General features: G+C 35.2%; 1 protein-coding gene across 3 annotated transcripts in view; it reads right to left on the reverse strand.

The window, feature by feature from the left end:
• Positions 1-27,325, reverse strand: part of KLHL1 (kelch like family member 1) — a 354,119-nt gene that overhangs the window by 9,566 nt on the left and 317,228 nt on the right. For all 3 annotated transcript variants that reach the window (XM_027064981.2, XM_027064980.2, XM_053216359.1), the window contains exon 9: positions 15,767-15,979. In XM_027064981.2, the coding sequence (XP_026920782.1) occupies positions 15,767-15,979 (213 nt within the window). The remainder of the gene's footprint in view (positions 1-15,766; positions 15,980-27,325) is intronic.

Consider the following 27,325-nt stretch of genomic DNA (forward strand, 5'->3'; position numbering starts at 1 on the left):
CAACTATTAAAAGATGAGGTATGTTGAAATTTTTAATATAGCCTGGGAATTAGATTTTAATAAGGAATCATTTAAGTTTTTATTAGTACTGATAATAGCATTGTTGTTATGTTTAAAAAAAAAAGTCCTGTTCAATTTTGGTTGTTTGTTTCAAGATGAATTTAGAAATGTTTTGAGCTAAAATGATATGTTTGAGAATTTCTTTGAAATACTTAAAAAAGAGTGAAGGGGAAAGGCTGAAACAGGAATGACACATTGGTGATAGTTGTTGAAGCTGGGTAATGAGTATAGGGAAGTTTATTGTATTGTTTAGTTTTTTGTTTGTCAGGAAAGATCTGTAGTAAAAATAACCTTAGAAGTAAGAATGTATAATGCACTTTAATTTCAGTGAAAAGTGAACGTTCTTTACACTTTATTCATTCTTCAGTAAAATCCAGGCTGGCTTCTGTCACAATCACTTCACCTAAATAGCTTTTTCTGAAGTCATATTTTATCCCTCATTTAATTGCTATTCAGCTGTATAGAATTTTTTTCAACTATTGTCTGCAAAGCAGACTTTGTCACTTGGCAAAAAGGCAGAAGAACTGAGAAAATAGCCAACACTAGTGTGTGAAGAAATAATAATTTCTGAAAACTTATGAAATTTTAAGTGAAACTCAAATATTGAACAATTCTCAAATACTCACATTCCAGGGGAAAATAAGAAAATGCCAGTATGCCCTATATTTAGTACACATTTAGAAATAACATTCTATATTTAGAAATAGATGTCTATATTTAGAAATATACATGACTGGCATATATATACATATATACATATGTGTGTGTGTGTGTGTGTGTGTGTGTGTATAAAATGTGTATATAATTTTACAAAATTCCTAAAGGGAACTTTACAAATTTAATGCATTCTAGAAATCCAGACCTTTGATTGGATATACCTGTCTTCAGTGCTATGTAACATATTTTTTTGTAATAACAAACTTTTGATTCATATCTGGCAATGATGAAAATTTAACTTTATATATTGCAATTCAAAATGAAATCTAACCCAAACAAAAATAATCCAACCCCTTCCTACCCATACACACACTCTCTCCTAGATATTTAGAAAGTAAATACACAAATACAAGGTTACCTACTAGTGGTTATTTTGTTTTTTACATTAAGGACTCTAATTTTTCTATATTCAGAACTCAATAGATTCACCTTTCAGCCCAGGGATATACAAAATTGTAACCCCCTAAAGTGAAATACGCGGACATTTTTACCTTAGGAGAGGATCCACAGATATATAACCATTTCCCAAACAATTATTAACAGTGAACTCTGTCATTGTTGGGGGTGGGGTTCACTTAGTTTTCACTAAGTTCCCCCAATTTTTTTTTCTGGTTGCCTGTTCATTTTTTTGAAAGAGAAAAAGGTGGAGTGGGAGGGGGTTGACTGTCTTTTTGTATTTAGGCTGTCAGCCTTTCCTACATCTCACCTTGGCCTTTGTTGTCACGGTGTGAGCTCTGTATCAGGGACTCTATTAAACTTTATAGCCCTCAGGAAAGAGAAGTGCCAGCATGTAGGGGCTAAAATTGGCTATAAAATGAAAACTTGCTGAAGGCATATGAGAGTCACAGAACAAAACTTAGTGTCTCATTGAAAATCTCCATTGAAGCTTTTGAGGTACCATTAGCTTTTTAAGCCCCCCCCCTTTTTTTACATTATTTAAGGATAAAAATTGATCTTAAAATATTAAAGGGAAACTTTTTAAGTATAAAAGCATTACCTCAGTAACCAATAAAATTAAAAATACTCATTTTCCTAAACTTGTATAGGCAATATTCAGCTACAAAGCAAATTAAATGACATAGAAGAGATCTGTAGCCAGGTTTGTTCGCCTGTAAAACAAAACAAAGCAAATAAGTAAAAAGAGAAATAAGAAAAGATGAGATCCATGCTACAAAAGTAAACTTCTCTGAAAGAGCTTTTAGATTTCTAGGAAATGAATTATACGATCTATAGTTGAATTTTCATAAATTATTTAAATTAGGCAATCAAGCGTGACAATAATGCTGGTCAAAAATAAATAATTTCATTTTTCCTGTAAAGGAAACGAGTATCTACCAGGCCTTATGAGATTTTCAAAACAGATGTACCTTGACTTCAGAAATTTTCATGACAGGAATGGAAAATAAATTAATTTTAATAAAATTAATTTTTAAAAACTTCAGAACAACTGTAAAAATGTTCCTATAAACATCCTTGCTCAGATATTTTCATACATATGCATATTTAATGGGTATTTAGGAATAGAATTTGTGGGTCAAAGAGGAGGTATATTTTGAAATGTGGTAGATACTGCCAATTGGTATTATAGAGTCTGGGCAATTTACAGTCCCACCATGAGTGTCATGAGACTTTCAGTTGCTCTCCATCTTCTCCAGCATGTGGTATTAGCTAATTTCACTTTAGCCTGTCTAGTAGGTCCTGGTATGACATTGTGACTTTAATTTGCATTTCTCTGATGACTCCAAGCATTTTTCCCAATAGTCATTTTTTTTTTAAATTTTTTTTTCAACGTTTATTTATTTTGGGGACAGAGAGAGACAGAGCATGAACGGGGGAGGGGCAGAGAGAGAGGGAGACACAGAATCGGAAACAGGCTCCAGGCTCTGAGCCATCAGCCCAGAGCCCGACGCAGGGCTCGAACTCACGGACCGCGAGATCGTGACCTGACTGAAGTCGGACGCTTAACCGACTGCGCCACCCAGGCACCCCCCAATAGTCATTTTTTCAAGAGCTCTTCTCCCAATCTTCTGCCGACTTTTTCTAATGTTTTTAAGTTCTTTGAAAAATCATTTCTAGAATTTAATTTTTGGAAACAAAGCCTTTGTTGGTTAAATGCGTTGCAAATATTTTTCCCACTCTCTGGGGTAAATTTTTAGTCTTCATGCTATCTTTCGAGGAAGGACCTTTTTAAATTTTTTTTCTTTTTGAGTAATCTTTACATGCAACATGAACCTCAAACTCATGACCTCAAGATCAAGAGTCGCATGTTCTGTTAACTGAGCCAGCCAGGCGCCCTGATGAAAGGTATTTTAACAGGAATATTTGTCTTTATGAATGACTCTTTCCAGATTCAGTTTAAGTAATCTTTCACTTCCCTAAAACTGTAAAGATTACCCCCTCTGTTATATTATAAAAGCTTTGTTTCTTATTTACATTTAAAATGCATCCTGAATTGATTTTTGGTATGATATGAGATGGAGCTAAAACTGATTTTTTTTTCCACATGAGATGTGCTCTTTTGCCTTTGCCGTAAGTCAAGATTCCTCATATGTTTGATTCTATTTCTGAACACAAATCTGTTTCACTTGTCTACTCATTTGTACTAGGCCATTACCACAATATCTTAAAGTAACTTTATTAGTTGTAACATGTAGTACTTCAAAGTTTTCTTGAGATTTGGGGTCCTTTTCATTTTTATTTAAATTATAGGATTAACTTTTCAACATTACATCCACAATTACACTCGACAAACATTTACAATTTTTTAATTTTTTTTAATGTTTATTTATTTTTGAGAGAGAGAGAGAGAGAGAGAGTGCACACGCCCGCACAAGTTGGGGAGGGGCAGAGACAGAGAGGGAGACACAGAATCCAAAACAGGCTCCAGGCTCTGAGCTGTCAGCACAGAGCCCAATGTGGGGCTGGAACTTGGGAACAGTAAGATCATAACCTGAGTCGAAGTAGGATGCTCAACTGACCGAGCCACCCAGTTGCCCCAACAGTTACAATTTAAATAAGGATTGCAATGAATCCATAAAACATTTTAGAGGACAATTCTTCTGTTCCATGAATGTGGCATTTCCCTCCATTTATTTAAGTTTTTTGAAACTTTTCTCAATATTTTATTTTCCGTTTAGAGGTACTGCATATCTATTGTAAGATTCATAGCTAGGCATTTTTTAAACTTTTTAATGGCAATTATTTATTTATTTATTTAAAGATTTTATTTTTAAGTAATTTCTACACTCAACATGAAGTTCGAACTTACAACCCTAAGATTAAGAGTCACATGCTCTACTGACTGAGCCAGCCAGGTACACCTAATGGCAACTTTTTATACATTAATTTTGTTATTATAGTTTGCAGGTAGAAATGTAATTAATTTCATATATTGACTGAGTATATAGCAAACTTATTAACCCACTTTTTAAATCAAATAGTTTCTAATTAGACTGTGGCTAGATTATCATTAGATATTTATCATGTAACCTTGAATAATGGCAGTTTTATTCATTCCTTTCTAATGATTAATTTTCTTTCCATTATTGCTTTATTACTGGATACTCTAATAAAATGTTGAAAAAAGTGGTATTAACATTCATTTTTTCCCTAATGAAAATCACAAAACAACATATTTCAATATTTGACTACTTTTCTATTAATTTCTCTTCCAAGTTTGGTGAGAGTTTTTATTATGGTAGGCATTGAATTTTATCATTTTTGCATTTATTCAGATGTTTATTTATGACTTATTGATTTACATTGATTAGTTGTTCAATGCTAAACCAAACTTGTATTTCTGGAATAAATGCAAATTGGTTGAGACGTTATCATTTTTATTCACATCTAGGTTTGATTTGTTAACATTTCTTTTGGATGTTTGCATCTATGCTCATGAGTTTAACCATCTTTTTTTAATTTGTTTCTCTTGTTTTTTTATTTCCTACATAGTGTATAAAAGATTTTACTTTTCTATAAATTTCATTTAATTCATTTAATTCATATAATTTCATTTAATTCATTTAATTCATTTCAACTAAAATTTCAAATAATGGCATAAATATTCAAATAGTCTCTTTTTAGAGTCTCATAATAGTGACTCATTCATTTCTTTTATTTTTAAAATTTACTTATTCATTTTGAGATGGGGGGAAAGGTGCAGACAGAAAGGGAGAGAGAATCCCAAGGGGGCTCCATGGAGCCCAATATGGGGCTTGATTTCATGAACTTGAGATCATGAGCTGAGCCAAAACCAAGAGCCAAAACCATGACCTAGGGACCCAGAGGTCCCTACTCATTTCTGATATAGGTAATTTTTTTCTCCTTTTCCTTCACAATCTAGCAACTAGCTTTTAAATTTTATTGCAAATATTTTTAGAGAAATAACCTAGGTTTATTTTTAATCCTCTCAATTTCATGTTTGCTTTATATTTTGTTAATATATTTCAATCACTATTTCACTTCTGTTTTGGTAGTTGTTTTAGTCCAATTTTTATAACTTGAGATTGAAGCTTAAATTTTGCTTTTCAGCTCTTTTAACTTGCTAAGTACATGCACTTAAGTCAATAAATTTCTTTTCAAGAATTTCTTTGGAAATGCTAGAACTTAGTACCCCATGTTACATGTCACAGGAGTAGATTCGTCTCTTGCCAATTTATGATACATGTGGTATTCTCTTTATGTGAACTTTTTCAGTAATTAAAACAGTCTTGCCTAAATTGCATGGTTCCTTAAATGATTTTATTGTGTGGTATCAACAGAGTTTAATGATGTACATTTCTAATAAGATCTTGAGGAGAGCTTGGGAAAATTGGGAGGCCCCTCTTTTTTTTTTTTTTAAGTTTATTTAGTTTTGAGAGAGACAGAGAGAATGTGAGCAAGGGTGGGGCAGAGAGAGGGAGAATGTTAAGCAGGCCCTGCACTGTCAGCCCAGAGCTGGGCATGGGTTTTGAACTCACGAATCGTGAGATCATGACCTGAGTCGAAATCAAGAGTCAGATGCTCAACTGACTAAGCTACCCAGGTGCCCCAAGACCTCTTTTAATGATAGTGTGAATTTGTATTTTTTATAGAAATACCAAGTCTAGCGTGAAGCATTTGGAAAAATCTGTAGTGAAAGGAATATAATTTTTAAAAAGGAATTTATTTAGCTACATCCCACAACATTTGATATATATTTTCATTATCATTAAGTTCAAATTATTTTCCAGTTTGAGTCACATATCATTTCAAAGTATCTCCTAACTGCAAACAGTTGAACATGGGGCACCTGGCTGGCTTGGTCTATAGAGTATGCAACTCTTGATCTTGGGGTGGTGGGTTCAAGCCCCTCAGTAAGCATTGAACTTACTCAAAAACAAAAACAAAAAACAAACAGCTGATTAATTCCCTAGTTTAATTTAGTTTAATTCCCTGTTGATCAGAGAACATGCCCTATGAGATTTCAAACTTTTGAAATTTGTTGAGGTTTACTTTATGACCCAGAACACAGTAAATTTTGATAACTATTTCATGTGTAACTAAAAATATGACCTATAAAGGTAATCACGATAGCACCAAAATTATTTAGTTTTTTTTCAAAATGTTGTATGTAATAAACTAGAATATGGAGGGAAACTGTTTCTACTTCAAAACTTATCTACCCTGAAACAATTTAATTCTAGGAATTCTCATATAAAATAGTTGGTTTAATACAACATACATATAAGGAAATCAATCATTTTCCTAATAACTTGCTGCCTGGACTCAGGTTTTACACCACCACAGATTTTCATGGCTTGTCTACTTCCATGGGCCTAGGCACAGAGGCCCTAGAAATTAATTCTTTATTGTGATTTATAAACCCTTGTGGCTCTTGGTGCTCCTGCTTCCACCTACCAAGGAGCCCACAACGGCAGTGCCTCCAGACAAAGGCTGGTGACTACAGTCCACACCTACAGGATTGGCTCCCCTAAAGGCAGAGAAAGGAGTCAGATTACATGACCTCAGTAACTTCCCCCAAAGAAATGAATAGAAAGACATGAGAATTTTATGTTATTTGCCAAGTGATTTACTAAACAAAGAGTTAACTGATAACAAGTAAAGCTATAAAATGAGGGTAAAATATATTATATATTATTATATATTATATATTATGTATTATATATACATATATATGACTTCATATATTTACATATAAAATGTGATTTCAATATGGGAAATTACTTTTAACATACAAGCATATTTGTGCTGGTTGTCACTTTGCTGGTGCCTAAAGAACCATACTCTTAGTGTCATACATTTGAGTATTCCACTCCTTCCTTGCTGTGACCAGCATTGGCCAGTGTGGCTTTAATAGGTGTGATGCATATAGAGGCCTGATGATTCATTGTATTGGATGTCTGCCCTCTCTGAGCCCGTTCTTTTGGATTCCCGTGTCTTGGAACCCCTGCTACCATATGGTAAAGTATCCAGCTAAAGGAGAACCACAGTGCTCTGGCTAAAGCATCAACTGAGATACCAGGTGAGAGGCAGCCCTAACTGCCAGCTCGGCCAGAGAATGATTGCAAATATTAAAGCCTTGTTGAGCCCCACACGATTGTAGCATCAGCTAATATCATGCAGAGTAGAAGAGTAGCCCAACTGAACCCAGTCAACACATAATCATGAAAGATTTTAATCATAAAAGAAACCATTATAAAAGTATTTTAAGTCACTAAGATTGTAGAATTATTTGCTAGAAATAACTAAAACAATAGCAAACAATTTCATGAAGAAGTATATATCTACCTTAAAAATATAAAGTATCTTCATTTAAATAAAATATTAAAAATATTTGTAAATTTGTATTAACCATATGACATACGTATGGTTAGTAACATCTATACCTAATATTTATAAAAATAAACAAAATAACTATTTTGAGTATTGGTCTAAACCAGTGTCAAAAAAAACAACCATAGTGTTGGTAGAATTTAAGATCAGAAGCCATAGTCCATCAGACAATGTACATTAATCCATCCATTGATTTATTCAGACAGGATATTTAAGCATTCATTATATGCTCTACTCCTGACATATAGAACCTAAATGTACAATTGGAGAAAGGAACAAAGAAATAGACTGGCTTTTTTCTTTAATTTAACCTTTGCTAGTAAATATGTCTCAATATATTGAAAAAGAATCAAATATAGACATCAATTTACATAAATGAATTTTAATGAGTTACTGACAAAATTGCTTTCTTTTATGATTTTTTCCTCATGATTTTCTATCACAACAAACACTACTTCTAAATTAAAAAAATGAAAACTTCATGGGGCTCTTGGGTAGCTCAGTCAGTTAAGCATCTGACCCTTTGTTTTTGCTCAGGTCATGTCACAGTTCATGGGCTTGAGCCTGGTGTCAGTCTCTGTGCTGACAGTGCAGAGCCTGGTTGGGATTCTCTTTATCCTTGACACTGCCCTTCTCCCACATGTTCTTTCTCTTTCTCTCTCTCTCTCTCTCTCTTCCCCTCAAGATAAACTAACTAACTAACTAAAAACATCAGAGTGGTTTAAATATCAGGCTGCAACTATCCAAGACAGGATTTCTTAGTTCAAATCCAGTCTCAATTTACAAATTATTCTCTGATAAGTATAAATTCCTCAACACAGGATCTTCCACACATTCTCTAAGGATACATTCCCTGTTTTTATTTCATTGCAACAGTCTAACTTATGGTCACATGTGACATAAGATGGTTTTGAGTTGAGTATCCATTTCAATAACAAGACAGAGGGAGAAAAGTCAGCACAATGTTAGGGGAAAAAATGATTCCCAATATTGTTTGTGTGTTTCCAACTCTCATATTGATTATGTGCTTAATCTTTAAGATAGGCGTTTAAAAAGTAGTTATTGGGGTGCCTGGGTGGCGCAGTTGGTTAAGCGTCCGACTTCAGCCAGGTCACGATCTCGCGGTCCGTGAGTTCGAGCCCCGCGTCAGGCTCTGGGCTGATGGCTCAGAGCCTGGAGCCTGTTTCCGATTCTGTGTCTCTCTCTCTCTCTGCCCCTCCCCCGTTCATGCTCTGTCTCTCTCTGTCCCAAAAATAAATAAACGTTGAAAAAAAATTAAAAAGTAGTTATTGATATTCTCCCAATCATCCTTGTTACTTCTCTTAAATATATAATGGGAACAGAAACACTGGGAAAGAAGACGGGGTAACTAGATTTCTTCTCCCCTTTACAGCATTCCCTGTGTATTTATAAAAAAAATGTTTAAAAAATTTTATTTAAATTTAATTTAACTGCCTATGAAGGCACATGAAAAATCCTATTTTGACCTAGATCATATTTATTACATCCTCTTTTTAAGCTTGAGGAGAAGAGAAGTGAATTGATGACAGAACAAGGGGAAGCAAGGATAAGCCACACAGCTCTTTGACTCCTTAGATGTAGTTTCCTCAGAGGGGCTTCAAAAATTATTTAAATTATTGTCAATCAATAGAACATGGAGTATACCCAGGAGATCTGAATGTTGATTAAAATTCACTTTTAAAAATAAATACCTTGGGGCACCTAGGTAGCTCAGTTGGTTAAGTGAAAGACTCTTGATTTCGGTTCAGGTCATGATCTCATGGTCATTAGATTGAGCCCCACATCAGGCTCTGGGCTGGGCCTGGAGCCTGCTTGGGATTCTCTCTCTACCTTTCCCTCTGCCCCTTTCCCACTTGAGCTGGGTGGAGTTCACTTGCAGTAGTTCTCTCAAAATGAATGAATGAATGAATGAATGAATACATGCATACATACATACATGCATACCTTTTAACAGTTCAGAACTAAGGAGAAATTGATTATATAATCACTTAATCTACTAATATAACAGAAAAGTCTAATTAGCAGTGTAAGTCCAGGTTGTGTATTAAATAGCTTCTCTCAACATGAAAATGGATTTGGTAGCTTGACACCAGGGTTGATATCCTTCCATCTGTTTGGACATGAGGTTTCATCTATTCATGGACACGTACCTTTCCCCATAATTGTTCTTTTCCTTCCTTTAAAGCATGTAGATGGAGTACCATGATGCTAGCATTCCAGGTAGTACATCCAAGGACAACAGATTATTCTGTTATTCCTTGTCCTTAGCTGACCAATTAAAAGATAACACTTGCCTCATAAGCCATTGATCTAATCACATATCACATATCTACAAATATCTACTCACATATCAAAATTAGTGTAGCTGTGGTGTTAGCTAATAGTTGTTACATCCACTTGTAAAGCAGGGCCCCCACGTATCTAGGCTATCAGAATTTCCATCTTTTGCATATATGTCTACAAGAAATTTGAACATAATTTTTTTATCAAAGAAATAGCAAAGATTATGTGTGCACAATAATAGAAAAATAACATTAACAGCACACTAGTTAGTCTTTTTATGCTACACTCCTTTGGCTAATGTTAACAGTAAGATCTTAGGAAGAAGAAGAAAATCTCTTACTAAGTAGTTCAAAACCCCAATCAAACATTTTAACTTTAAACAGTTCAGGTAGAAATTGAGAAAATTTAGAATCTTACATAAGTCAAAGTATGAGTTAGTATATTAAAATGCTATATGGCCTAGGATAAGTGCTTATGATTCAAATAAAAAGTCTCTCCTTGATCGTCTGTTTTCACTGTTTAGAACTGCTACAATTCTTAGATTATGTCCAAACCAAAAAGTTGAAATAAGAAGAGAAATGAAAGAATACAAAATTCTATTCTTACCTTATATATTATTGTGTATAATAACATTAAAAATGTTAAATTAATAATGTATTTATCCCTATATGTCTGACAGCAAATCTTAACTTTCATTATTTCATTCTTTATCAAAGATCTAAAGATGATAAAAATATTGAGCCATATCTGGACAGAAATAAATTAGGTATTCTTATTTTAGGTGACATTTTCTTTTCTTTTTTTTTTAAATTTTTTTACATTTATTTTTGAGAGACAGAGAAAGAGCACAAGCAGGGGAGGGGCAGAGAGAGAATGAGACACAGAATCCGAAGCAGGCTCCAGGCTCTGAGCTGTCAGCGCAGAGCCCGATGTGGGGTTTGAACTCACAGACCATGAGATCATGACCTGAGCTGAAGTCGTACGCTCAACCGACTGAGCCACCCAGGCCCCCCTAGGTGACTTTTTCTGATATGACTAGACTAGAATTTGGTAAATTTTGAACAGACATTTTATATTTATTGTAAGTGATGTATAAAAATTTATTAGATGCTTATTTGTTAATAGTGTTTGGATTAGATATAAAGATATAACTTTCAATAAATATATGAAAAGTTGCTTAATATTTTAGTCCCTATCAAAAATTTTGTCAATAAAACAAATGCCTAAAATATATGGATGTAAATCATTGATACTCAGTCTATAATGGTGGAAATGGGCATTCATATGCAAATAGAAAAATAAACAAAAATTTATGTCTTTCCATCAGTCCATCCACACATCCATGCATCTTTCCATTCTTCCATCCATACATCCGTGCATCCCTATCTTTCTATCTATTAATCTATATACCTTCCTATTTACAGTATATCTCCAGATGTTTTCCCTTGTGAGAAATTTGAGGCCTGTTTTTCTTAGCATCTACCTGATTCACTATAGGCTTGGTGAGGACTCACTTTGTACCAAGAATTGTACCAAGGGGAGGATTATAAGGGTGAACAGGCTAATCTTGATTGTCACCAGCACATGGATCTAGCTATGTTAAAAAATTGATTTAAAATTCTTTTTCATCATATTATCGATAGTGGGTACACAAGAAAACTCCCTTGTGCTTTCAGGTCAAATTTGAATTATGAAAAAATCTCTCTGGCTACTACTATATGGAGAAAAAATTGGAAGAAGGCAGAGTGAACATTACAAAGGCAGATTTAAGAGGCTCTTATCTTGATCTCTCTCTCTTGCAGGCCTTATGGCTGGGATGCAGATTTGAGGGTGAAGGTGGTCCCGATCTATTATTAGCCAGCAGAACCAATGTCTTTGAGCATATTTTTTGATTCATTTCCTGGTTTCCTGTTTTATTGGTGATCTTCAAGTTCTAATTATTTATTTGTCTCTTTTTTTTCAAGTAAGTTTCAAGCTGTATTTAGTCCAGTGAAAATACATGCAAAACAATATTTGTTGAATAAAAAAATAGATTCATGCTCTTTGTCTTATGGATTGCACCTTCTGGGCAATTCTGCTAGAACTCACTACATCTTTTGGACATCAATTTTGTCCACTAGGATGCTCTTACCAGAGTAAGAGTTGGCTGTGAAATTGGTTTTCACTGTTCCATGAACTATTCTAAACTGTCTGTTCTTGTTGAGTCCTTGCCTTCTTTCTTGCTCTGATTTGAGATGCCAGTGTTCTTTGTGTTTAAGACAGCCTGACTCTTTACAACTTTTGATGTCTTATATAACTACTTTAACACCACTATTATGTAATATCTTTATGTTTCCATAAGAAATCCTTGTCATATAGTAAAATTTGTTCTATCCGTCAATCTATGATACATAACATTGTACACTACTACTTGTTATTCCTAATGGTTTGTTTTCCTAAGATTATATACTAAAAAACAGTCTTTACATTATATGTGTAAAATAATCCTACAGAGTACTATTATGTATCTTGATTTATTGATGATTTACATGTGAAATCATCACTATAGAATATATGTGATAGAAACTACAAAAATGTTATTAATCTGACACATAATATGAGCTGGGATAAGAATCATGATAATGCTGTGTGCTTCTGCATTACTTAAACTGCTCATACCCATTGTACTCCTCTAACTTAAAATAGCTACACTTATTTAAATTTAATTTTGCATCATAAATATATTTGTAGACTGGATTATTTATGCCTCTATTCACAACATTTCAATACATTACACAGTAAAGTTAGAAGAGAATAATGAAATATCATTTCATTAGTAACATTTATGTAAGATATATAGTAAAAATAGGAGCCACATCATGTTAATCTTTTTTTTCTTTTTGCTATTTTTCCCAAGAATTTAGCAGAGAAAAATGTGAATGAGCTGTCAGTCTATTAGGAGTATGTTTTAAATAAATGACTATGTTTGTGTACATAAAGGTGTACATTTATTTGTCCTTTCACCACTGTCCGCACTGTAACACCTGTTGTTCCTAATTTCATTGGACAAGAGAATGGTGAAGTGAAACTGTGTTGAACTTATTGCTTTCCTCTATGTGTAGATAGCCATAAATCTACATTTATGTATTTCACACACTAGAAATTTCACACACTAGAAATGTCATTAAACATGTTTCTACATTTTATTCAAGAAGTGGCTTAAGTTTGAGCACAGTTTACTAAAAGCTATCTCTTGCAATGGCCTTATTCTCAACAAAAACATCACATATCTTTAGATAAATACATTATAAAAGAGAGAGCATCTTTCTGCCACTGACTATACCACCTGCAAGCATGAGTATAATGGATGTGATTTCTAAATATCACGAGGACAATTGTTATTGCCATCAGTGCAATCTACCAATTATCTCTTGTTCTTCTACCAGGTGGAAGTTCTCCCACCCTCATTAATTTTTCTGTGGCCATGTGACTGGTTTGTCAAAGTATGGAAAAAAGAGAATTATATTACTGGCATGTGGACTCTAAGAGCCAGTGAACAGTGTACGCGTTTCCCTTCCAACACTAGCAGTGCTTATACTTAGCTTATCTGCTATTCTGAGTAGCAGAGCAATGATATCATGGATCTGTCAGGGACATGCAGCACTAGTAAGAAAAAAAAAATACAGTATTAAGTCACTGAGAGTTTCAAATTTATTCATTACAGAATTACTTATCCTATCTCAGTTGATATAACAGTTGACTTCAGTATTCCCAATTCTCATATATCAGCATGTATTCTTACATAATAAGAAATATCATCTTAGGTTTCACTAACTCTCTATCACTGTACACAGTATAATAGTCCCAAGTGATATACAGCCCTTAAAGAGAACTTAGATATAAACATGCCAGGGAGTGTTTGGATTGTTGGACCCAAGCCTGAAGACAGGGTTCCTTTCTACTCCAGACCTTTGTGCACTTGACCATTTTTAGGGAGAATTAAAAGAGAACCTATATTTCTACTCCAGAACTTTGTACACTTGGCCATTTTTAGGAATAGTTAAAAGAGGACCAGGATTACAGAAGATAGAGTTCTAATAAGTCTGTCTTCCATTAATAAAGGTATGACACAAAAGAAAGTCCGTAATGCACCTTTGAGAGTTGGAAGGGAGTAGTAGAACAATATAGGATGAACAATTAAATACCTAACTTTTAAAAAAGAATTAACAAATATTCATAGATTTAGTAGATTACTTAAATCTGTTTTAAAGGATCTTTTAAAATATTACTTTAAATTATTGTGGAAAAAATTACAGGGCTTTAAATAAAAGTTGAAGAAAGAAAGGAAAGAAGTGAGGAAAGAGGAAAGGAAGAAGATAGGAAGGACAAAAATAAAACAAGAAAGAATGAAAGTAAGTCCAAAAAGAAACCCACAATTATATGGTCAAATAAACTTCAACAAAAGAAGCAAGAATATACATTGTGAAATGGAAAGTCTATTCAACAAATGGTATTGAGAAAATTGGACAGCTACATGCAAAAAAAAGTGAACCGGACCACCTTCTGACACCATACACAAAAATAAATTGAAAATAGTTTAAAGATCTAAATGTAAGACAGGAAACCATAAAAATCCTAGAAGAGATCACAGGCAGTAACCTCTTTGACACTGGCCCTAGCAACTAATTTCTAGTTTCTTCTGCGGCAAGGGAAACAAAAGCAAAAATAACTACTGGGACTTCATCAAACAAAACAAAACAAAGCAAACAACAATAACAACAGCATGCTCACAGTGAAGGAAACAATCAACAAAACTAAAAGGCAACCTATGGAAAGGGAGAAGATATTTGCAAATGACATATCTGATAAAGGATTAGTATCCAAAATATCTACAGAACTTATAAAACTCAACACTAAAAAAAATCCAATTAAAAAATAGGCAGAGGACATGACACTTTTTCAAAGAAGACCTACAGATGGCCAATAGACATGAAAATATGCTCAATATCACTCATCCTCAGGGAAATGCAAATCAAAACCACAATGAGATATTACCTCACACCTTCCAGCCTGGCTAAAATCAAACACAAGAAACAAGTGTCAGTGAGGATGTGGAGAAAAATAGAACTACTGTATGATCCAGTAATCACACTAGTGGGTATTTACCCAAAGAATACAAAAATACTAAATCAGAAGGATATATGTATGCATACCTATGTTACTGCAGCATTATTTACCACAGCCAAATTATGGAAGCAGCCCAGGTGTCCATCAATAGATGAAAGAATAAAGAAGATATGGTATACATACACAATGGAATATTATTCATCCATAAAAAGAATGAAATGTTGCCATTTGCAGCAACATGGATGGGGCTATAGAGTATAATGCCAAGCTAAATAAGCCAGTTAGAGGACAAATGCCATATGATTTCACTCACGTGTGGAATTCAAGAAAAAAAAAAGGAAAAATTAAAACAAGAATCAAACAAAACAAAACAAAACAAAGCAAAACAAAACAGACTCTTAACTATAGAGAACAAATAGATGGTTACCAGAGTGGAGGTGGGTGGGAGATGGGTGAAATAGGTGATGGGGATGAAAAGTACACTTATCTCAATGAGCACTCAGTAATATATAGAATCGTTGAATCACTATATTGTACACATGTAACTAATAGAACACTGTAAGTTAACTATGCTGGAATTAAAAAAAATAATGAAAGTGTGTATACGTGTGTATGGGGGGAGGGTTGGATAAAGAGACAAACAGAAAGAGATTTAGAAAGTAGAATTTACCCTTCCTTAAGTTATGCAGTTTTTACAATCACTTAAATTAGGCATCACTGTAATTCACATTATTTCTCTCACTGTAACTGTGACCTTAGATCTTACCTTTCTACATAATCTAGTAACCTGGAACAGTGATTTGAAGCAGGAGCGTCATGACCTCCTACTGCATAGAGAAAACCATCGCACGTGGCCACTCCAACACCTCCTCTCCTCTTACACATTGGAGCACACATGTTCCACTTATTTGTATGAGGATCATAGTATTCCATTGAACTCAAACAGGAACTTCCATCACGACCTCCAACTGAATATAACCTAAAAACACAATGAAAAAAACAAGATTTAATCTTATGGTCTGAATGACAAAATAGAAAAAAGGAGAAGATCTTTAAAAATATATTTTCTATCACCATATGAGTCCCAAATGTTTTTTTTTTTTTAATGTTTACTTATTTTTGCTCACATGCATGCAAGAGAGAGGCAGACAGAGGATCTGAAGCGGGCTCTGTGCTGACAGCAGAGAGCCCAATGTGGGACTTGAACAGTGAACCAGGAAATCATGACCTGAGCCAAAGTCAGACGTTTAACCAACTGAGCCACCCAGGCTCAGCCACCCTCAAATGTGTTTTAATAAGATTAGATGTTATGGAATTTTTGCTTTAGCCAGGGGACATTATAATTAATATAATGGGAAATAGAAACTGAAAAATACAGTATTAAAAGTTTAAGTAAATGTGCAGGAAGACACTATTGTCTAGTATATAAAATCATTCAGGTCTTAGATTTGCAAATGCATGCTCTAATATTCTTTAGTAACTCTAGAAAATGATGTTTAAACTGATTTCATATCCTAGATACATATTTTTTAAAAAGCTATTTTATGTTTCTCTTAATGTTGAGCATGATAAAATGTAACTGAATGCCCAAGTGTGCCCTTTATGGCTGTAGGCCTCTTTGCTTGATTACTCATGGTTGTCTGCTAGGTCTCAGTCTTCAGTGTGTTGAAATTTTAAAGGACAAGTGTTGGACAATTTAACTGGCAGAAACACCCAGAAGTGAAATATTCACTAAGAAGTTTTTCTCATTCTAAATACTTTATGAAATCTGAACTTCATTTATTTCTATGAACATCTAACTCAAAAGAAGTATGCTCTAATCATGAGATATTATTAAAATTTAAAATTAAAATTATTAAAATTTAAATATTTGTCATTTAAATTATTAAAATTTAGATATTATTTAAAATTTAAAATTTTGCAGAAATTTTACTTATTGAGTATCTCCATACAAGGCATCTTGCACAATCCCTGGTACAGAATTTATATATAAGAAAAGTATCCCCCATTTTTTCTATTGTTTTAAAGGAATTGTTGACTTCAAGCTACTCTTTTATTTACACACATTACACTGACAAATTATAGTATTGATTTAGCTGAACCCAGCATTGCTAATACAGTATTTATGTGCAAGAATGTATCACATATTTTCTTTTTCTGTAATTATTTAAAATACTAACCTACAAATATATAGTTAAATGTATATAGAAACTAATTACAATTAAGCATATTGCTTACATTACAGAATTCAAATATTGAGCTTGGGAGTATAGCCTTTTATTTGGAAATTAAATAGTCCTGCAAAGTGCACAAGTTACAACATCAATGACTTCTTTAATGTAATTATGTATATTTCAAACACTATTTATTCAGTCTCTTTCTTCTGTGTGAACCCTCCCTTAATAAAATCCAGTAACACAGGGATTACACAAAAAAGAAATGTATGTAATGCCTTAATGAAAATGACATAATATTTGACAGTCCCTTTTGTAACATAAATGTTTGATGTATAGTAGCTATTATTTTATAAATTACCTACTGCAGCCTAGGCTATGTTATCATGGTTTCTTTCATTTGGTACATGTCACTCATAATGTTTTTCTATATAGATTTTATGGTATTATATAGTCCACAGGTGAACAATGAAATTACTATAATTTCAGTATAATATATTGATTAATACAAAGGCAAAATTACTTGATAAGAGTAAATGCACTGAATTTTTCCTCAAAAATGAACTTTGAAAAAGAAATGAGGAAACTGTCATTTGTGTAAAAGATAATAGTGTCATTTTGGACTGCTTTATGAATTCCTAGTTAAAACTAATGATGTATTTTAATACTTGAAAGATTTTGAAAATTATGTACTTTACAAATATATGCTATCAAACAACATCTCTAATCCACTTATTTTGAAACACAAATTTGCTAAGTGACTAAGAATTAAATGGAAAAATAAGTAACAATAATAACTATTACTGTAAGTATTGTTAAAGTTATAAAAATAACCAAGAGATAGAAACGGTATACTCTCAAGCAGTTAGAAAAAAGGCTATAATGTATACACATAACTACATGGACAATTATCTTCTCAGATCTGCCCTCACAAGCTATTTAGTCATAACTTAGGTTGATTCCCTGCTTTGTTTCACTCCAATGACAAATTAGATGCTGAGAATCTGAAGAGCAGAGAAGAATCTGATGCTAGAAGTAAATGCACTGACATGATAGGAAGTGGCAGCTGACAGTTTCACAGAGAGAAAGGACACGTGACATTTTAACTTAGAGTTGAAAGATGAGTAGAAATTTGTACGATGAAGAAATAGGGGGGAAAGCACTACATGCAGGGAAAGCATTATGCATAAAGACAAGAGGCATGAAAGGTCACAGCAGGTGATAAATAAAGAGTGGCAGGTATGTCACACTGACGGAAGGGGTAGTTGGGAAGGAGGGGAGGAAGAAGTGCAGCTGGTGAGAATAAAGGGCTTGTGTGGCATGCTGCTGCACTGGGATTCCACTCGTATGCAATGAGAAAAGCACAGAGAAATAACATTCTTAGGCATCATCAGGTTCCTAGTTCAGTTTGCTGTGACTATTGACCGATATATCCCTTGCATGTCAAAAATTGGCAGGAGATCAAAAATATCCCTGATGTGAGTAAACTTTTCTGAATTTTGCAGAGAATGGCAAGAATCTGAGTCTTCCCACACTACTTTCCCTAACTTATGTGTTTATTCAGCACACCGATGAGTTTAACCTCAAGTCTAGCTACCAGGTCTCAGTGTTTAAAGACCTAATTTCCAGGTGCCCATCTGAGCAAGTGCCACATATTTAAAATTGTAGTAAATAAAATATAGCAGTTTCAGGAAACAAATCCTGTATTTGGATATGGGTTAAAACGTGTTGAGACCCAGGCTGTTTCCCACTTGAAAGCATATCATCTGTAGAGTATGACCTTTTGTCAAGAACTGTGAGTAATCTGAAATTGTTTCACTACTTGAAATCTAACAAATTAGCCTATCTTAGCTTCATAGATGCTGGAAGAAGACACAAGACTCCTAGGTCAGAGGAAAAAAATGCTACTATTCACAGCACAATAAGCAACATGAGCTTCATGTTTACGTTGGGTCTTGTCCCCTGCCAAGTGGCAATGGGTAGATAAGAGACTCAAGTAAATACTGCACATGCAGCGGGGCTTGGCCTTTCTCACATCTGAGGAACATTAAGTTTAGGACATGCTAATTCATTAAAGAAAGCTGCCAACAAACCTGCCAAGCTTTGCTGTGAAAGGAGCGATTATCTTTATTATTCTGGCCAAGGAATGAATCTGCTCTCTGCTCCAAAGAAAGACAGTGGTTCTATCTTCCATAGCTGTTTGATTTACAAATATCCTTGCAAGACAGTGTGGAAAAACAATTGCCAGCACTTCTTACTTGGGAAATGTACAGTAATGCTAAAATCCCATTGTAGAGCTCTCTGCAAACTCTCTTGTGCTGATTGCCTGAGGTAGCCCCTGCTATCACAACCACAGTTCAAACATCAGGACAAAGAAAAAAATAGGAGTGCACCCTCCCCCTTTAAGAATCTATCTTCTGTTTTGTTTCTTTAGATTCCACATGTTAATAAACAAGCAAAAAGAAGAGTCAGACCTATAAATACAGAGAATAGAGGCGTTTGGGTGGCTCAGCCGGTGGAGCATTTGAATCTTAATTTTGGTTTAGATCATGATCCCAGGGTCTTGGGATTGAGCCCCTTGTCAAGTTCCATGATGAGCATGGTGCCTGCTTAAGATTTTATTTCTGGGGCACCTGTGTGGCTTAATAGGTTAAGCATTCGACTTTGGCTCAGGTCGTGATCTCGTGGTGCATGGGTTGGAGCCCCACATTGGGCTCTGCTGACAACATGGAGCCTGGAGCCTTCTTCAGATTCTGTGTCTCCCTCTCTCTCTGCCCCTCCCCCACTTGCATTATGTCTCTGTCTCTCAAAAATAAATGTTAAAAGTTAAAAAATATATTTTTTATATATTTCATATTTATATAAATATATATTTATATTTATTTATATATTATATATATTTTATTTATATATATATATATATATATATATATAGTTTCTCTCTCCCTCTGCCCCTCTCCCTCTCTCTCTCTCTCTAAAATAAAAAAAATAAATACATTTAAAAAGTAAATAACTACAGAGAACAAACTGAAGGTTGTTACAGGGAAAGGGGTGGGAGTGGACAAAACTGGTGAAGGCAAAGGGGAGACACAGGCTTCCAGTCATGGAACAAGTCATGGGAATAAAAGGCACAAAATAGAGAATATAGTCAATGATATTATAATAGTGCTATAAGGAAGGTGACAGATGGTAGTTATAACATAACTATGTGAGCATAACATGAGATATAGAGAAGTTAAATCATTATCTTATATGCCAGAAACTACTGTAACAATGTACATCAAAAATACTCAAAATAAATAAAAGTAAATAATCCATCTTTTATTTTATTTTTTGCTTATTTATTTTATTTTATGTAATTTATTGTCAAGTTAGCTAACATACAGTGTATACAGTGTGCTCTTGGCTTTGGGAGTAGATAACAGTGATTCATCACTTATGCTAGAAAGTCTTTCCTGATCTCATTTTGTCTTTTTCCAAGAAAATTAACATTGTATAAACTGTATCCAGGGTAAAGTTATTTAATTAACTTTATACATTGTTAATAGTTCATACTTTACAATATAGAGTATATTATTATAATTTTTAATAGTCATACTTTATCAGTAGTGCATACTTTGGGATGACTGTAACCAAACCTGAGTTCATCTGCCTGATGAGTAGCAAAGACCATCACTGAAATATGGAGTATGCAACAAAGGGAGGGTATATTCCAGAGGCACCCAAATGAGACAGAAGGGCAAGCCTCAAAACTGCCCTTCTGAAAGAGTAGAGTAGGGGAAATCTAAAGTCAAATGGAAAATAGCTGGTGAAACTTTGCCACTGAGGGACACCTGGGTGGCTCAGTCAGGTAAGTGTACGACTTTTGATTTTGGCTCAGGTCATGATCTCATGGTTTGTGGGATCAAGCCAAATGTCAATCTTTGCGCTGACAATATGGAGCCTGCTTGGGATTCTCTCCCTCTCTACCCTCTGCCTACAAAGTAAATAAATAAACTTGGGGGAAAAAATGAAAAAAATTGCAGCTGAGAGTAGCCCTGTTAACTTTTTGGTTACTAGTTTCCATCCCCACTGTCTTTGATCATTGCTCATTCTTGAGGGAATTGGGATGATGACCTCTCTATTTACTTTCTGCTGGAATGGGGGAAGATTGGGATTAGAGGAATGGAGCATTTAGTTCCAGGTTGAAACCCAACATTTTGCATTACCAAAGTTTTTGTACTTTGGTTATCACTCTGTTTTATCTAGGACCTTAGGGGAGATTTGTTGTAAACAAGTAGCTTGTTGTACTTATTGACTGATATCTTCAAACCAGTTCTCCTAAATAGCAGTTTTAGGTCCATCAGAGACTTGCTAGACCAAGCAGGCTATTTCAAAGTTCTCCTTACTGACTGTGTGTAGGGAACCTGTGGATTCTTGTCATGCATGTATGATGAATCATGGCTTAATTCCCTTAAGTTTCACTGAAAATGGGTGGTAAAAAGCACTTCATAAGATCCTGTCCAACAAGGTTGGAGCTGTTACTCTAGGTGCTCAGTTTTCTACGTCTTTAAATTTTTTTTTTATTTTTTTAACGTTTTATTTATTTTTGAGACAGAGAGAGACAGAGCATGAGCAGGGGAGGGTCAGAGAGAGAGGGAGACACAGAATCGGAAACAGGCTCCAGGCTCTGAGCTGTCAGCCCAGAGCCCGATGCGGGGCTCGAACTCACGGACCGAGAGATCATGACCTGAGCCGAAGTCGGACGCCCAAATGACTGAGCCACCCAGGCGCCCCCTACGTCTTTAATAACAGCACGTCTCCAGAATTTGGGAGGTGTAGGGTATAACGGTGGGGTACATCAACCTGCTGTGTTGAATGTACCTGATAATATCCAATTTCCTAATGTAAGCCCCATCAGGGACTTCTAAATCATGGAAGAATGTAGGAAGAGTCTTCACATTTCACAGGGGCTTAATCCCTGCCTACTTCTAGGGGCCACTCTCACCTAAGGGTTTTTTCCCCCATGTTAAGTTGGTTTCTTGGCATATCTTTGCCAAAGTTCTTTTTTTTTTTTTTTTCTTTTTTTTTTTCAGTTGGGTGGAGTCCAGGAAATGTGTAATTTCCATTCAATGATCAAGGCATTGAACACTGCTTATGTGACCTTTACCACAAATGCTGGTCCATTGTTGCTCCGAATTGTTAGTGGCAATCCAAACCTAAGAATGATTTTGCTTGCAACTGTTTTGACAACTTCTGGGGCCTTTTCTGAAGGTCATGGGAAGGCTTCAATCCAGCTTGTAAAAGGGTCTACAAATACTAGTAAATATTGAAAATTACCTATTGTTTCTGGCATCATGGTAAAGTCTACTTACCAGTCTTCTCCAGGTCCGGTGCCTCTAAGTTGTATACCTTTTAATGTTTATTTTTGAGACAGAGAGAGAGCATGAACAGGGGTGGAGCAGAGAGAGAGGGCAACACAGAATCCAAAGCAGGCTCCAGGCTCTGAGCTGTCAGCACAGGGCCTGACTTGGGGCTCAAACCCACAGACCGTGAGATCATAACCTGAGCCGAAGTTGGACACTTAACCGACTGAGCCACCCAGGCACCCCAAAGTTGTACACCTTTTAGAATGGGAAGAGCCCAGCCTTAGGATTGTTTTTATTACAGTGTCACATTTTTCCATAGTTCTCTGAAGACTGGGACCGAAGAGCCCAGCCTTAGGATTGTTTTTATTACAGTGTCACATTTTTCCATATTTCTCTGAAGACTGGGACCGAAGAGCCCAGCCTTAGGATTGTTTTTATTACAGTGTCTCATTTTTCCATAGTTCTCTGAAGACTGGGACCAACAATACACTTCCGGATCCACTGAAGAATAGTATTTCGCCTTTATTGGATGCTTTGGGGAATATGGTTAATCATTTCTTCCATACAGTGTTCTGGGATAAGGATTCAATATATTTCCACCTGTTTTTAATGCCAGCATGGTGTCCAAATCCCCATTCCTTAGCTCTTTTGAGGTCTCCAAGGAATATTGGGGTTTTTATTTAGTTACGTCTATGTCTAGTACTAAAGCCATTATAGAGTCTTTGGTGTTTTTGTATGGACTGCCAACCTGGCAGCTTAATCTTCCCAACTGTGCCCTTGGCTTCTTGTACAGTATAATTTCTGGTGCCCTCAACAGTGGACAATAACTGATGGGTTACCACTGCATCCAGCTCTTCCTCGTCTTTGATCCATGAAACTGTCTGTCCATAAACATCTCAGTGTCTGGATTTCCCAATGGCAGATGCATCAAATTGGGATGGCCAGAATAAACCTATTGAATTATCTGTGTGTCTCTGGTGATCTTTCTGAGTGGCCTAGATAGGAACAGCCATTAAGATCATCTAAACATGGACTGTGTGGCAATTTTTCTCTGAAGTTTACCTCAAGTTGTCTAGTTTCAGTTTTCAGGGCTTCAGAAAGAAATAGTGGTTTTAGTTCTTGGTGATTCCAAGTCAAGAGAATGGGGAAAAAATGGAAACTTTTGTTGGGAGAGTCTTGCCAGATATTTGAGAAAACAGAATAATTCAGGATCTCGTCCAGTTTTTTAGGCAAACAACAAATATTCAAAGACAATTAATCAGAGCTAGAATCTAACATCCACAAAGGCATATTACTGAAACAGAATATCTCTCTAAACTCACCGTCATTTCCAAAGATAGCCAAATTAAGACTAATTTGTAAAATAAGTCCAATTTTAACAAACTTGGGTTCATTATTTACATAAGCACAACAAGAATAGTGATTGGCCAATATAGGTTTATTTTCTTTTCTTTTTTTTTAAATCTACTTTTCTGGAATTTTTTCTTTAGTTTTGCTTGTTTATTTATTCTTTTGAGAGAGAGAGAGCATGTAAGCAAGGAAGGGGCAGAGAGAGAGGGAGAGAGAGAGAGAGAGGGAGAGAGAGAGAGAGAATCCCAGGCAGGCTCTAAATTGTCAGTGCAGAGCGCAACACAGAGCCCAGCCCACAAACTGTGAGATCCTGACCTGAGCCAAAGTCATATGCTTAACCAAGTGAGCCACCCAGGTGCCTTTTGCTGGAAATTTTCATAAGGAATTTCAGATTGAATTTTTAAGTTTCTCAAGGCTAAGAGAATACTTGCTATCAGGCTTTGCCTGCAATGCCTGCAGATCTGGATGAATTCCTCTCATCTATAAGTCCCCCAAATATCCTGAAGTTTCTGCACCTACCAGGAAGTAACTTCTTTACTGCCCTGGTATGACTCCTGGGAATCTTATAAACAAGGTTTTAGGATTTTCCCAAGGGGCTTCATTGCTGCACAAAGCCAACCTTGGCTCTTTGAAACTACATGGTTATATCTGAGTCTATGATTGGCTCCCTCAAACACGACTGTCCAACCAAAGCCTCAGTCAAATGAGTGTTTCCAACAGTGTCTTGTCACAAGGAGACCAGATTCTTACTGAACTCCTGCAAATAAATATGTTATCATGGAAATATAAGAATACTCACTGAGAATTTTTGATTTCTGGAAGGATTGTAAGGAGAAAAAGATAAATGTTTCATATTTGTTTACAAAGAAATATTTTATCAAATTTCTGTAAGTCATAGATAGCCATAAGTCTGGAAGAGAAAACTTTAGAGAAAGAAGAGTCTCTTTGGATGCAGCTTTCCCATTACTTCTAGAAATTCTTAGTTGAGTTTTATGACCTTAAAGATATCAGAGACTTGTATTTGTCATTATGGTGAAATTGACAAGAAAATTCTGTGACATACAACACTTTAATAATTAGAATTACACTTGATGACATTTACACCAGAATGTATCAAAACCTTAGGGATTTTGTTTAATTTCTAGAATAGTTATAACATTCAACCATATAATACAACTTAAGAAGATTTATCATCACTTATTTGACAATGCTTCCCGTGTAATTTGACATACCAAAGAAATAAGCCTAATTAGTCAAAAATACATTATATTCCAACAAGATGAATTTTTTTAAAAAAATGTATGCAGTTCCTCCTTTATTCCTCCCTGTCATCTCCCATGTTGATATATACTTATTGAGACAAGGACATCCAGGGCACTGCATGGATCTGAGTTCTTGCGCTAGATGCTGTGATGTGCTGACTAGAATCTCTATCAGGAATGAAGGACTCTCAGCTATAGGAAGGCTGCCAAGAGTCCTCAGCTCTCAGAGGCCATCAGGGATCGCCTTGACTGAAGACAGCTGCCTTGCCAAGGGCATGCCCTCTGTCCAGGTGGTCACATCCTATGACTGTCATAAAAGCCCAGCCCTTTTGCCTAAATTTAGAATAGTTATGAAGGGTAATTCAACTTTTGGAACTCCTCAGAGAATTAGTTAAGGCTTCTGTTGATATTGTACCACTGCTCAGCTTCTGCCTAATCTTGCTTCGTATGCTTCCTTCTCTTCCCTAATAAACTACTTTACCTACTAATCTCCATAATCTTAGTCAGTCTGAACCACATACAAAATTCCTTTCCAAAGATCCCCTTCTCATAAACCTTCTACAGCTGTCTTTTTTACATTCAGAGTTTGTCCTAAGTTTTCCCTTTTTAAATACCCAGTCTCATTTCCCTTGCATACAGAGTTGTTTCCCTTATTATTTCCAGTAGTCTTAATTACATGTATTAAAATTATTTATATCTATTTTTATTTTTAGATTACCCATAAAACTTCATGAGGCATTGGACAAAGTCCAAGTTGTTTTTTTTTTTCTTTTCTGATGAATTTTTCAATGGAGATAAGTTGAACTTATTTGACATTCAATAAGCACAGAAAGAATAAAAATTTCATACATAATTCTGATCATTCTGAAGACATGTCCATTTTTAATTAAAACAACGTTAAATTATCTTTAACTGAATTATTTTCCCAGATCATGTGAACTTGCAAAACAATTGGGTTAGTTTCTATATTTCTGAGTCTTAGAATGCCCAATTTTTATAAGTGTTTACCTTTAAACTGACTAAATAGAGCTCTTTTGCAAATTAATTTTAGCAATACAATCAGAAGTACAGAAAATATCACATTTACAACATATGTGGAGACACATAAAATATAAAAACAAGATAACAAAAAACATGTTAAAGGACTAATTTCCAAATATCCCTCTTTACAACACAAATCTAATTGCAAGATGGTATTACAATTTATGGATCCATTAATTGGCCATTTTTATCTGGAATGTAACAAATATTGTGTCCAAGCAGTATTGCACAAAAAAAAGATTGCCAAGTTTTAAAGAATACAGCCCAAAGGGCCACATGCAGGGGTCAAACTATCATTTCCCATTCTCCAATGAGAACAAAGTTGTTTTTTACTATAAGCTGCATCAATAACCAAACCAAATTAAGTCCAGAGTAACTCTGTGAGCACTGGTTCCTCCCTAAAAGTAAGAACGTCACCTACTGAACTAAATGGCTTCCTAGTCATCCTTTTCTTAATCAAGAAAAAGAGGCCAAAAGAACACAACTCCATATTTGGAGGTAACCGAATGGGTGGAAGAATGTCAACCAAACCAAACTGGAGAAGACTAAGCTCATCTGTGGTTGCACACAAAATACTCACCATGAGATGTCTGTCCAAACTGAAATCAAAAACCATTTCCTTGCCATAGTAGGAGTGGGGCCCCAGGGATGTTCTCTAGGACAAAGAGTCCCAGCTGCTGCATGGACTCATCACCTAACGCCTGTTAGCAGCTGGGGACCTACAAACCAAGGGCAAAGAGCTTCTGCCTGGCTCACCAAATCTGTAAACAAACTTAAGTTCCTCTGCCAGATGTGCAGCAAAGACAATCACTAAGACATGGCATATGCAGCAAGGAAAGGATTTATTCCAGAGGCAGCCAAAGAGACTGAAGGACAAATCTCAAATCTACCCCCTCCACCCTCCTGAAGCAGGAGAGTGAGGGAAATTCAAAGGCAAAACAAAAAGATCTGAGTAACACATCACAGCTGTTCTTATTAGTCTGCAGCTTACAGCAGTCCCATTAACCCTTTGGTTACCAGTTTCATGGCTACAGAAAGTGTTTCCAATACCACAGCTTCCATATTTGAAGGTCTTACTGACTAAGCCTATGATATTCAAAATATAATTTTCACTCACAGCATATTGTTACCTAGAAACTATGTTCAGACA

Source organism: Acinonyx jubatus, chromosome A1 (genome assembly GCF_027475565.1).
Source record: "Acinonyx jubatus isolate Ajub_Pintada_27869175 chromosome A1, VMU_Ajub_asm_v1.0, whole genome shotgun sequence".
Taxonomy (NCBI): domain Eukaryota; kingdom Metazoa; phylum Chordata; class Mammalia; order Carnivora; family Felidae; genus Acinonyx; species Acinonyx jubatus.